The sequence below is a fragment of the Camelus ferus genome, chromosome 7 (assembly GCF_009834535.1).
Source record: "Camelus ferus isolate YT-003-E chromosome 7, BCGSAC_Cfer_1.0, whole genome shotgun sequence".
NCBI lineage: Eukaryota > Metazoa > Chordata > Mammalia > Artiodactyla > Camelidae > Camelus > Camelus ferus.
The window spans coordinates 6,074,118-6,084,621 of NC_045702.1; the positions used below are offsets into that span (position 1 = coordinate 6,074,118).

Sequence of the window (10,504 nt, forward strand, 5' to 3'; positions counted from 1 at the left end):
GAGAAACACAAGTCAGAACCGTCCTTTCCTCTAAAGAGGACAGGAGGGAGGAAGCTGGAACCCAGGGGAGATTGGAGAAAGAAATTAGGGACAGGGAACCTGGAATAACCCGCCCATATTTTAGCTGAAGGAGGACAGGATATGGGGAGCCTTCAGGAATTGAGGTGCCCAAGTGGCAAAGCTGAAGAAAAACATCACAACTCGGAGCAGGGACACCTGAGGGCTGAGGGCATCCCTCCACACCCGACTAACAGAGGTTTCCAGCCCAGTAGGAGGATCCGCCCCCACCACGCCCAGGGAACTCTCCCCTCTCGGCTGCGGGCTTCCCCGACCCGCCCTCGGAGTCTTCACTCGGCCCGACTCCTGCCTCAGTCCCCGACGCCTCCTCTCCAGACCTGCCTTCTTCCAGGTGATCTGGTTCAATCCCCCCATCCCAATTTCTCCTTCGAAGGACACGTTCTTGGCAGGCACTGGGGCCCAGCCTTGTCTCCTTCGGGCTCTCCTTATGGCCCCAAGGGACTTGGCTTCCGCGGCGGGTCTCAAATCAGGGGCGGATGCGGGTCTGGGTGGATCCAGGTGGGTTCGGGATGGAGAGCCGGGGCCGCAATTTCTCAGACCGAACCCACCGACCGACAGTCGGGAGACTTGATCCGCATGCCACCGCGGGAGCGCGGCGCAGACACACTCTTGGCGGGCACTCGCGTTTCAAAGACAGCAGGGCAGACACTGGCTCCCCTCCCCTGAACACGCCCTCTCCCCTTCCCCCCAAGTCCTCACCGCCCCCCAACGCCCCGCGCTCCACCTTTCGCCTGGCTCCTCCCTCGGCTCCTGCCAGCACCCTCCCTCGCAGCCCGAGTGCCCTTCCTCCTTACCTCCTCTCCCTCCCCCACCCCTTCCCCCCCACACACTCCTCTCTTCCCCTCTTCCCTCTCCCCGTTCCTTAGCTCTCACTTTCCATCACCTACTACAGTCCAGTCGTGCCTCCCGACGGTCACCAGCCCGCCTAACCCCGCTGGGCACACTCATCACTCCAGGGCACCCTGACCCAGACCTCCCCTACCGGGTGCCCCGCTGCTCTCCTCCCGCTTCCTTGCTCCCCTCCCCCTCCCGGGTGCCGCTTCCCGGCTCCCGCTTCCTCCGCGTCTTTTCCTTTCCCCTCCCCGCGAAGTTTCGGGGCTGTCAGTCTGTCAGTCTTCGGGCAGTCAGCACCCGAGCTGCAGACAGCGGGCGCCATCGAGAGCGGAGCCCGCTGGGGCGGGAGGCCCGGGCGCCCGGGTCCGGGCAGCAGCGGGGAGACCCGGCCGGCCGTCCGCTGGGTACCGGCCGCAGAGATTCCCAGGGCCGGCGCTCCGCCGCTTCCCCGCCACACCCGCACTTGCAGCCACCGCCCGCGCCGCACAGGTGACAGCCTCGGGGGTGCCGGCGCCTAGAGCAACGGAGGGGGTGGGGTGGGGTTGGAGGGGGAAGAGGGCAGGGGAGGGCCTAGGGCTGGAGGAGGGAGGGGGTGGGACTGCTGAGGGAGGACCTGGCTTTTGGGGTGGGGGCGGGGGTCAGGGCTTCGGGAAGAGCAGGGAGATGGGATCCGGAGGGATGGGAGGGGGCTGGAGAGAGGGGGCCGGGTGGGAGTCGGGTGGGAAACGGTGGGAGGCTCCCGAGGGGTGGGACTGGGGCGTCTTAGGAGAGGTGAGACGGAGTGTGGGAGGAGGCCGAGGGAAAGGGGAGGAAACCGAGGCGCGGGGATCGGGCGTTTGGGAGGGGCGGAGAGAAGGGCGCTGACAGGTGAGAGCCCCGGAGCCGGGAGGGGACGGGACGTGGAGTGAAGTGCTGGCGGAGGGGCTCTCGGGGGACAGACCGAAGCGGGGAGGTGGGCCGGCAGGAAAACTTGGGAGGGGTGAGAAGTCAGCGGGGAGCAGAAATGGGGAAGGAGACACTGAGAGGGAGGGGAGGAGACGCGGAGGTGTGTTGGGAGGCAGAGGTGGGGAGGGGCAGGGCCGGTGAGACGGTCTGGAGTGAGCGGTAAGCCTCAGACCCCGAGACCTGCGGGGCCGGGGGGGTTGGGGGGAGCTCGCGGAGAGGACTGGAAGGGGGAGGGGAAGAGCAGTTGTGGGGAGTGGGGACCGGGAAGGAAGGGAAGCGAGAGCCTGCTGGGGAGGCAGAGGGGGAAGGGAGACGGGGCCTCGGAGGGGAAGGAGAGCTGCAGGAGGGAGGGAGAGAGGGAAGGAAAAATGGTGTGGGGAGAGGGGGAGGAGGCCCGGGGAGAGGGGAGGAGGAGGGAATTGAGGTGAAGAGAGGAAAGGAGAAGGAAGGGAAACCAGAGTGGGGGAGGAGAGGGTGGGGGAGGGGAGAGCCGGGAGGAGGAGGGCGGTGTAGGAGAGGAAGGAAAAGAGGAGGGGGAAAGGAAGGGAGAGGGTGTGCAGCCGTGGAGGGGGAAGGAGCCGGGGGAGAACCAGGAGGGAAGGGATAGGCGGCCCAGAGACTAGGGAGGAGGAGGGGAGCACTGCCACGAAGGTTGCCCCAGCGGAGGGTCCGGGGGGCGGTGGCTGCGGAGGGCAGACCGGAGGGGACGGAGAGGGTAGGCCTGCAGGCTGTGGGCAGGGGGAGGAGCCTGAGGGGCGGGGCAGGGGGCGGAGCTGGGGAGCCAGCCAGCTTCTGTGGGGAGAGAGGGCGGAAGGCAGAGGGAGCGGGAGAAGGGAGGGGGAGCGGGAAGGCTGCCAGAGAGGCGGGGGGGGGGGGAGGGGAGTCTACTAGGGGAGGGGCAGCGAACCCGCTGGGGGAGGAGCCTGGAAGGGGGCTCGAGGGCGGGGTATCCAAGCCTGGGAAAGCCCCGTGGGGGAGAGGCGATGGCTTTGAGGTAGGGTTTTGGGGAGAGGAAGCCAGAGCTATTTCCTGCCTTCAGTGAGGACTCTCCTCTGAGGGCCTCCCCACCAGTTACCCAGTAGTGATATCTCCGCCCCTAAGCTGGCTCCTATTTCACCAGCTCCTGAAGTGACAGCTGGAGAACCTAGGGGACGAAGTTCCCCGCTCCCCATCCTGGCCCCCTACCCTCCACCCTCTCCCCAGAGGATCAGCTGATTCCTGACACCCCCAGGCAAGAGCACTGGGGGTTGGGGAAAGTGGATGGGCTGGGGCTGGCTCTGAGAGACCTGCCAGGAGAGGGTGGGCGGCTGATATCCTGAGCTGACCTGAGCTTATCTTGCAGAAATGGCTTCAAGGCCTTCTCCTTGAGCCACCTTTAAAGGTCTCTGCTTTCTAAAATCCCCTTTCCCTCATTTCCTTTACCTGTATGGGAGGACATCCCCTTTGGAGCTCCTGGGGAGAGCTGATGGGGAGAGGTTGGACAGAGCCAAGGCCCAGGTGGAAGCTATCTGAGAAGAATCTGAACAAGAATGTATTTTCTCCTTAGGGTCTGTGGCCCGATCCCAGGAGGAGCCTGGGTTGCCATGAGAGAGACCTTCGAGGCCCTCAGCTCCCTGGGTGAGCCAGCTGGACTAAAGGAACTTGGGGGTGGAGTAGGAGGATTCAGGGGCATACTAGGCCTGCTGCTTCCCTGATTCAGACAGCAGAGCATCCTCAGGAGACTGCAACCGTGAGACCCCAGAGAACCCGGGAGACTTTAGAGCAGCATCCTTTCTGGTTTCATCAGAAAGAATGCCTGGCCCACGTTGGAGGTTGTGCTGGACTGTACTGCAGGTGCACATGCGTACTCAACAGAGCAGCAGGGATGTTTAAATCTATTTTCTCTCTTTCTTCCATCGTCTGTCCTTGACTCAACAAAAAGGGGCTGAGGTTGATATCGGGCCAGGCTGCTGGGGAGCCTGTCCATCCCTTGTCCGTGCTAGTTAGAGACCCTTCCTTCCTGAGCACATGGGGAAAACCCATTGGGTGGGCTGGACAAGAAAAGCCACCTTTGATCACCTCCTCTGTACCGCATGCTTTACTTGGACCCATCCTTTTGATCCTTTTGCCTGTAACAGGACTCTCTGTGGGGCAGCCGGAGATGGCCCCCCAAAGTGAGCCTGGGGAAGGGTCCCATAATGCCCAGGAGCAGATGTCGGCTCCCCAGGAAGAGAGAGTGCTGGGCACATGCTCAGGTAAATAAGCGGGGACCATGGAAAGTGGCTCAGGACGGAGTCTTCCTTCCTTTGTTCATCAAGTATTTTTTGAGCACCTGCTGAGTACCACATGCTATTCTAGATATTTGGGAAACTTCATTGACCAAGTAGACAAAGATCCCGACCTTCCAGGAGTTTCATCCTAGTGAAGGCAGAGAGTCAACAAACAACAGATGTAAAAATAAGTGTACTTATAACCTATGTTAGAAGAGGATACGTGCGTCGTAGGGGATAAAGCCTGGTGAGCGGGCCTGAGACCACTGTAGGTAGGGGTAGAGCTCGCCATAGGATTAAATACGGTGGTAAGAGTGGGCCTCATTGGGAAAGAAAGACGTGAAAGAGGTGAGGGAGGTGGCGTAGCATTTACGGGGAGAAGGTGTGTACCTGGCTTCCTGACATCCGGATCTTCTCCAATGATTTGCCCTGGAACTGGGGCCCATCTGGTGGCTGGGAGGTCCCCATCCCTCCTCTTAAGGAGCCTCACATAAGCCTCTGGGCAGGGACCTTTCCTTGCTTCCACTCTCTTACACACACGTATTCCAGAAACTCCTCACAGTTGTGGCTCTTGCAACCCGCACAGCCTTAGCAGCTGCCCTGCTTGAAGGAGCCTGAGGCTGCTGCCCTGGGGGCAACTGGGAAATCAGCCCCTGCAGGTATGATGGGGGATGAAATCCTGCCGGTGGGGCTGGGACTGGGATCTCAAAAGCCCCTGTTTCCCAGCACCAGTGTGGACCTCTGTCCATCTCTGATGTCTGTGGCATCCTTGAAGTAGCCTATTCTCTGCCAGGGCACGAGGTCCCCAGCCCGGAGGAAGGTGTCCCCACTGAGCAAGCCGAAGCTCCCTGCAGAGGCCGGGTGTGCACACCCTGGAAGCCTGAGCCCGTGGGCTCCTGCCCAGGTGAGTCTTCCTATCTCTCTGTCCATCTCCTACCCTCCTAGAGGGGCCAGGCAGAGGGAGCAGGGGCCTGCCAGCTATGGGATGAGGCAGCCGCTCCAGGCCCTTCCAACCCAAGATGAATGAGGCCCTGGCTCCCTTCTGCTGTAGAGCTTCAGCACCCATAGGGAATTCTACATCCACAGACAATGGGAATCAGAGAGGCTGGTCACCAAAGAGAAACATACTCTCACCTCAGCATCCTCTAGATATCTGTCTCCCCCAGTTGAAGGACATAGCTGTTGATGACTTGAACTATGATTCCCATGAAGACATATGGCATTAATCAACCTTTTCATTGTCTCTCCCCAGACATGCTCCCTCCTCCAAATCTCCACTGACCTCAGTACTACCCAGATGTTCCAAATCTGTTGTATTTGACTCATCTCCCACACACCCAAGAGACTGAACAGTTGATTATCTCTCCACAACCCAGCCCATCACTCCTTCCACTACAACCAGGTTTATTTAGCGCCCAGTACGTCTAGGCTATGGTAGGTAGAGCACAAGAGATGAGCTCTGGAGTGACCCAGTCCTGGTTTGAATCCTTGCTCCATGTTTTTTAGCTGAGTGATCTTGGATAGGCTACCTCGCCTCCAGGAGCCTCCATTTGTTCACTCAGTTTGTTCAACAGGGATAAGAGTAAGTTCTTTGCAGGGGTTTTTGTGAAGGTTTGTGAGAGTTTGTCAGAGTGTATATCCAGTACTTCATCTCCAGTTGACAATACATGGCAGCAATCCTCAGTTTTCTGTTTATTTGGTGGGGGGAGATAATTAGGTTTGTTTGTTTGTTTGTTTGTTTATATGGAGGGACTGGGGATTGAACACAGGCCCTTGTGCATGCTAAGCATGAGCACTACCACTGAGATATACCCTCCCTATGCCTTGCCCCCTGGCGGTTCTCATTTTTATTTGACACGTAAAGAAAGAGAACACAAGATGCCTGCCCTCCAAAAGCTAAAATCTAGTTGAGGTGACACCTATAGGAGCTAGAATAAAGAATTAAAAGAACAAATAACAATAAAGCTACGTCACAAGGAAGTGTGAAAGTGTCAACAGTTAAGTGTTTTTATGAAATCCTCATGCATTGGATTTGTCAGTCATTTTGTTGATTTGTGCCCCATATTGAGTGAGGTGTAGACTTCAGCTCTGATGAGGGTGGGGAGGAGGATGGGAAAACATCCTAGACTAAGAAGAGACTTTGAAGTAGGGAAGTTGACATGTGACACGGGTTAAAGGAGACCAGTTTGCGTGAAGTGAAGGGTTTATGCCTGGGAGTATTCAGACAGTTGGACTAGGTTGGCGTGAGCCTCAGGTGTAGCTAATACTTACTTTGTGCTATAAATAAGAGGGAGCTATTGATGGTTCTTCAGGAGGGTGGCATAATGAAAAAAAGTGATACCACAGTATGATAAATGGTTGTTTGGAGCTGATGTATCAATAAAAGTAACTGGGAGTAAATCTTAGCTGTGATAGTCCATGTGTAATGTAACCAAGGCTCAGGCTATTACAGGCTTTTAGAGCCAGACAGGAACTCCAGTCATCTGGTTCAAAGGTTCTCAAACAAGAATCACTTTCGGAGTTTGAAAGAAAGAGAACAGACTCATGGGCCCCACTCCCATAGGTGCATTTTGTGCAAGTTCCCCAGAAGATTATGATATGGCATCAGATTTAGGAACAATGAACTAGTCCAACCCTTACACCTAACAAACTTAGTTCAAAGAGAGTAAATGACTCAACCATGATGGTCACACTGCTGCTTGGTGCTAAAAGAGAACCCAAGTGGACACTCCCGGTCTGAGCCATCAAGGTCCCCAAGATGGGCAAAGCTCTGGGGGGAACTCATCTCAAACGTACTCCCCCAGAGGGTCCTCCCTGCTTCTCCAGGGGCTGGTGCCATCCATCCCAGATGGCTGTAGAAGCACCAATGAAGGGAAGAGGAGCAGGGGGAGCCTTTGAGAGACGACAGGAAGGAATACAAAGGTTCTCTGTGGCCACTAGAGGGGAGTGAGAGAGCAAGGGAGGCAGGAAAGGTGAGCGTCAAGGTTCCAAGGCCAGCTCACAGGGAGAAGGAGGCTGTCTGTAGTCCTGATGTTGAAGCCAGCAGGGTAGATCTGGAAGGTCAGGCGTCTGGTGATAAGCTTGATGAGCTGCAGCCTGTTTGCAAGACGCCAAGGGGAGTTGCTCAACTAGAGATGAGAGACTGTGGTTCCAGGAAGGAGCAAGCTGGACAGTAAGATCTGGGGCTGCCATGTAGGCATAGAAGCCCCGGGTGAAACCTGAGGATTGAACCTTGAGCTAGAGTAAGCGGGTGCCTACCACAGAGAAAGGGATGGCGCTAAGCAGGCAGGCAAGCCCGGGAGAAAGCTGCAGAGAGCTAAGGAGGAGGACTTGCAGTGATCTGTGAATCTGGTCATTCCCAGAAACTTTACAGGAGAGTGGAAAAGCAGAAGCTAGACTCCAGGAAGTGGTGGTCGTATTGGCAAATAAATGTTGCATAAATAAACGTGGGGCCTAACAGACTCATCTTGTTTTGACATTTCAGGGGACGAGTGGATGATTCGGAAGGTGAAGGTGGAGGAGGAGGAGCAGGAGGCAGGAGAGGAGGTGGAATGGCCCAAGCATCTATCATTACTCCCCAGCCCTTTTCCCTCGCCTGAACTGGGGCCCCTGGCCGCCGCATATAAGCTGGAGCCGGGGGCCCCAGGGGCTCTGGGCGGGCTCGCTCTGACTGGGTGGATCCCGGCTTCGGAGAAGCCCTATGGCTGCGGGGAGTGCGAGCGGCGGTTCCGGGACCAGCTGACCTTGCGGCTGCACCAGAGACTGCACCGCGGCGAGGGCCCGTGCGCCTGCCCGGACTGCGGCCGTAGCTTCACGCAGCGCGCGCACATGCTGCTGCACCAGCGCAGCCACCGCGGCGAGCGGCCTTTCCCGTGCTCCGAGTGCGACAAGCGCTTCAGCAAGAAGGCCCACCTGACCCGCCACCTGCGCACGCACACGGGCGAGCGGCCCTACCCGTGCGCAGAGTGCGGCAAGCGCTTCAGCCAGAAGATCCACCTGGGCTCGCACCAGAAGACACACACCGGCGAGCGGCCCTTCCCCTGCCCCGAGTGCGAGAAGCGCTTTCGTAAAAAGACGCACTTGATTCGCCACCAGCGCATCCACACGGGCGAGAGGCCCTACCAGTGCGCGCAGTGCGCACGCAGCTTCACGCACAAGCAGCACTTGGTGCGGCACCAGAGGGTGCACGAGGCGGCTGGACGCGCCCCGGCCTCTCCCGACCCGCCCGCCTCTCCCGCTTCCCCTGCCCCGTCCCCTACCCCGTCCCCTCCCGGGCCCAAGCCTTTCGCCTGCTCTGACTGCGGCCAGAGCTTCGGCTGGAAGAAGAACCTCGCCACGCACCAGCGTCTGCACCGCAGCGAGGGGAGCCCTTTCGGGTGCGATGAGTGCGCGCTGGGCGCCACCGTGGACCCCGCCGCCGCCGAGCCCTTGGCATGCGCGGCCCGAAGCACAGCGGCGCCCCAGGGCGCTCCCGCAGGCGAGCGGTCCTTCTTCTGCCCGGACTGCGGGCGCGGCTTCGCCCACGGGCAGCACCTGGCGCGGCACCGGCAGGTGCACACAGGCGATCGGCCCTTCGCCTGCGCGCAGTGTGGCCGCCGCTTCGGCTCGCGGCCCAACTTGGTGGCCCACTCCCGGGCCCACAGTGGCGCCAGGCCTTTCGCCTGTGCGCAGTGCGGCCGCCGCTTCAGCCGCAAGTCGCACCTGGGCCGCCACCAGGCGGTGCACACCGGCAGTCGCCCCCACGCCTGCGCCGTGTGCGCCCGCAGCTTCAGCTCCAAAACCAACCTGGTCCGCCACCAGGCCATCCACACGGGCTCCCGCCCCTTCTCCTGCCCGCATTGCGGCAAGAGCTTCAGCCGCAAGACCCACCTGGTGCGACACCAGCGCATCCACGACGTAGCCGCCCTTCCGGCCTCTCATGCTGACCTCTCGGCCCCAGCCTGGCCCACTCCCACCGAGGTGGCAGCACCCGCGCTCTTCTTCTGAGCCTCGTTCTCCGCCGGACCCTGCCTTTGCTTTCTTTAGCTTACTGGTTCCCCAATCCCATAGGCGACATCTCCTGGGCGGTGGAGCAGATGGTCTGGACTCCTGCTGGCCATTATCTTTCCCTCTCCATCTTACTGCGGAGAATTCTGGAAAGGATAACCAGCTTGGACATTATGTGACAAAAATGCTAAGTGAACCCTTGGTGGGAACAGTTCAAGCCTGAGTCCTTGGAAAACTACCACCAAGAGACCCCATCAGAAGACAGACATTTCCTGGACCACCCCGGCCAAGGACTGACTAAGTCAGGAACCTCTACAGGGGGAGGGAAAGTCTGTGTACTTAAGTTTCATTAAAATTAAAAACTGAAGGCCTTGGGGCTATTAAAGGAGTTGAGGGATGGAACCCCCTGACTTTTCTCATCCATTTCCCCACCTTAACCCACACACAGATACCCCCCTTCCCTTCTATCCTGGATGAGTTTAATTTAGCTGGTAATGGGCTCTACCAAACCAAAATATAATACAGCGAATTGCTAACTCACTACTCTGCTCCCTGCTTCTAGCTCAGCCTTGATGAGGAGGAAACATTAGTATACATTTCTCATGCCGGGTGTGGAAGGCTAGAACTATAGGAGATGCAGAGAGGGGAGAGCGTGCCCCTGGCCATTTCCATGGAGACATCATGCCACCCTGGGCTCTGGAGCTCTCATGCTCTGTCTCTGTTTGTACTCTCCCCAGGGGATCTCAGAACAGCAGCCCCATCTACCACTCTGCCTGGCAGCCTGAGGAAGGACGTTAGTGGCAGATGAAGGTTGTTCTCCCATCACACTTTCTGATAAGTTCTCTCTGCATGATGGATGCTTGATCCAAACATGTCTGCAGCTGTACTTCCCCAGCCTAGGCAGGCAGGCAGGCTGGCAGGGACAGGGAGGGATAAGATTATGGGGAACATGTTGGACTTGAAGTAAGAAGTCTGACATTTGACCCTTCCTTGGCCTCTTGGAGGACTTGGCGCAGAGCACTCATGTTCCTGGGCCTCTGCTTTCTCATTACAATATGATTGTTGATGTTGATGATGGCTGAGGGCCTTTCCAATTCTAATGTCACTATCACCAAAAATAACCCTAGCAAATACTTATTTGGGTGCCTACTATTGCCAAGCACTGCAGTGGGCACTGGGCAACAATTGTAAGCAAGACAGACAGGACTGTCACAGAGCTTGGAGGAAACGTGAGGAGTGCAGGGTACGGTGAGCACAGGGGGCTCTTGGAGTGGCATCCAAAATCCAGGGAAAGTCAAAGGAGGTTCGTGGGATGAGGACACCTCCAAAGTGAGCCCTGAAGGATGGGGGAAAATACCAAGTGAGTAGTCCCTCCTCCTGGTCCTTTTCCTGGGCTCCCATCTCCCTTCTAT

General features: G+C 58.1%; 1 protein-coding gene across 26 annotated transcripts; it reads left to right on the forward strand.

The window, feature by feature from the left end:
* The first annotated feature begins 390 nt into the window (after nt 1-390).
* Nucleotides 391-9,494, forward strand: ZNF467 (zinc finger protein 467). Of its 26 annotated transcripts, none has more exons than XM_032483201.1 (6): nt 392-409; nt 2,978-3,088; nt 3,404-3,474; nt 3,975-4,091; nt 4,900-5,010; nt 7,591-9,494. In XM_032483201.1, the coding sequence occupies exons 3-6, from the start codon at nt 3,441-3,443 to the stop codon at nt 9,090-9,092; spliced, it is 1,764 nt and encodes a 587-aa protein (XP_032339092.1). In that variant the 5' UTR covers nt 392-409; nt 2,978-3,088; nt 3,404-3,440; the 3' UTR covers nt 9,093-9,494. The 26 variants fall into 26 exon arrangements, 25 of the variants coding, with proteins under 25 accessions (XP_032339097.1, XP_032339092.1, XP_032339091.1 ...); XM_032483200.1 differs by lacking the exon at nt 392-409 and adding an exon at nt 464-1,401; XM_032483205.1 differs by lacking the exon at nt 392-409 and adding an exon at nt 1,632-1,779.
* The last annotated feature ends 1,010 nt before the right edge of the window (nt 9,495-10,504 follow it).

Bases quoted from the DNA above. Each gene is read 5' to 3' on its own strand.
- ZNF467 (XM_032483206.1), top strand. From the start codon at position 3,441: ATGAGAGAGACCTTCGAGGCCCTCAGCTCCCTGG. The intron at 3,475-3,974 runs GTGAGCCAGCTG...TGCCTGTAACAG, and splicing joins CGAGGCCCTCAGCTCCCTGG to GACTCTCTGTGGGGCAGCCG. The intron at 5,011-7,590 runs GTGAGTCTTCCT...TTGACATTTCAG, and splicing joins GCCCGTGGGCTCCTGCCCAG to GGGACGAGTGGATGATTCGG.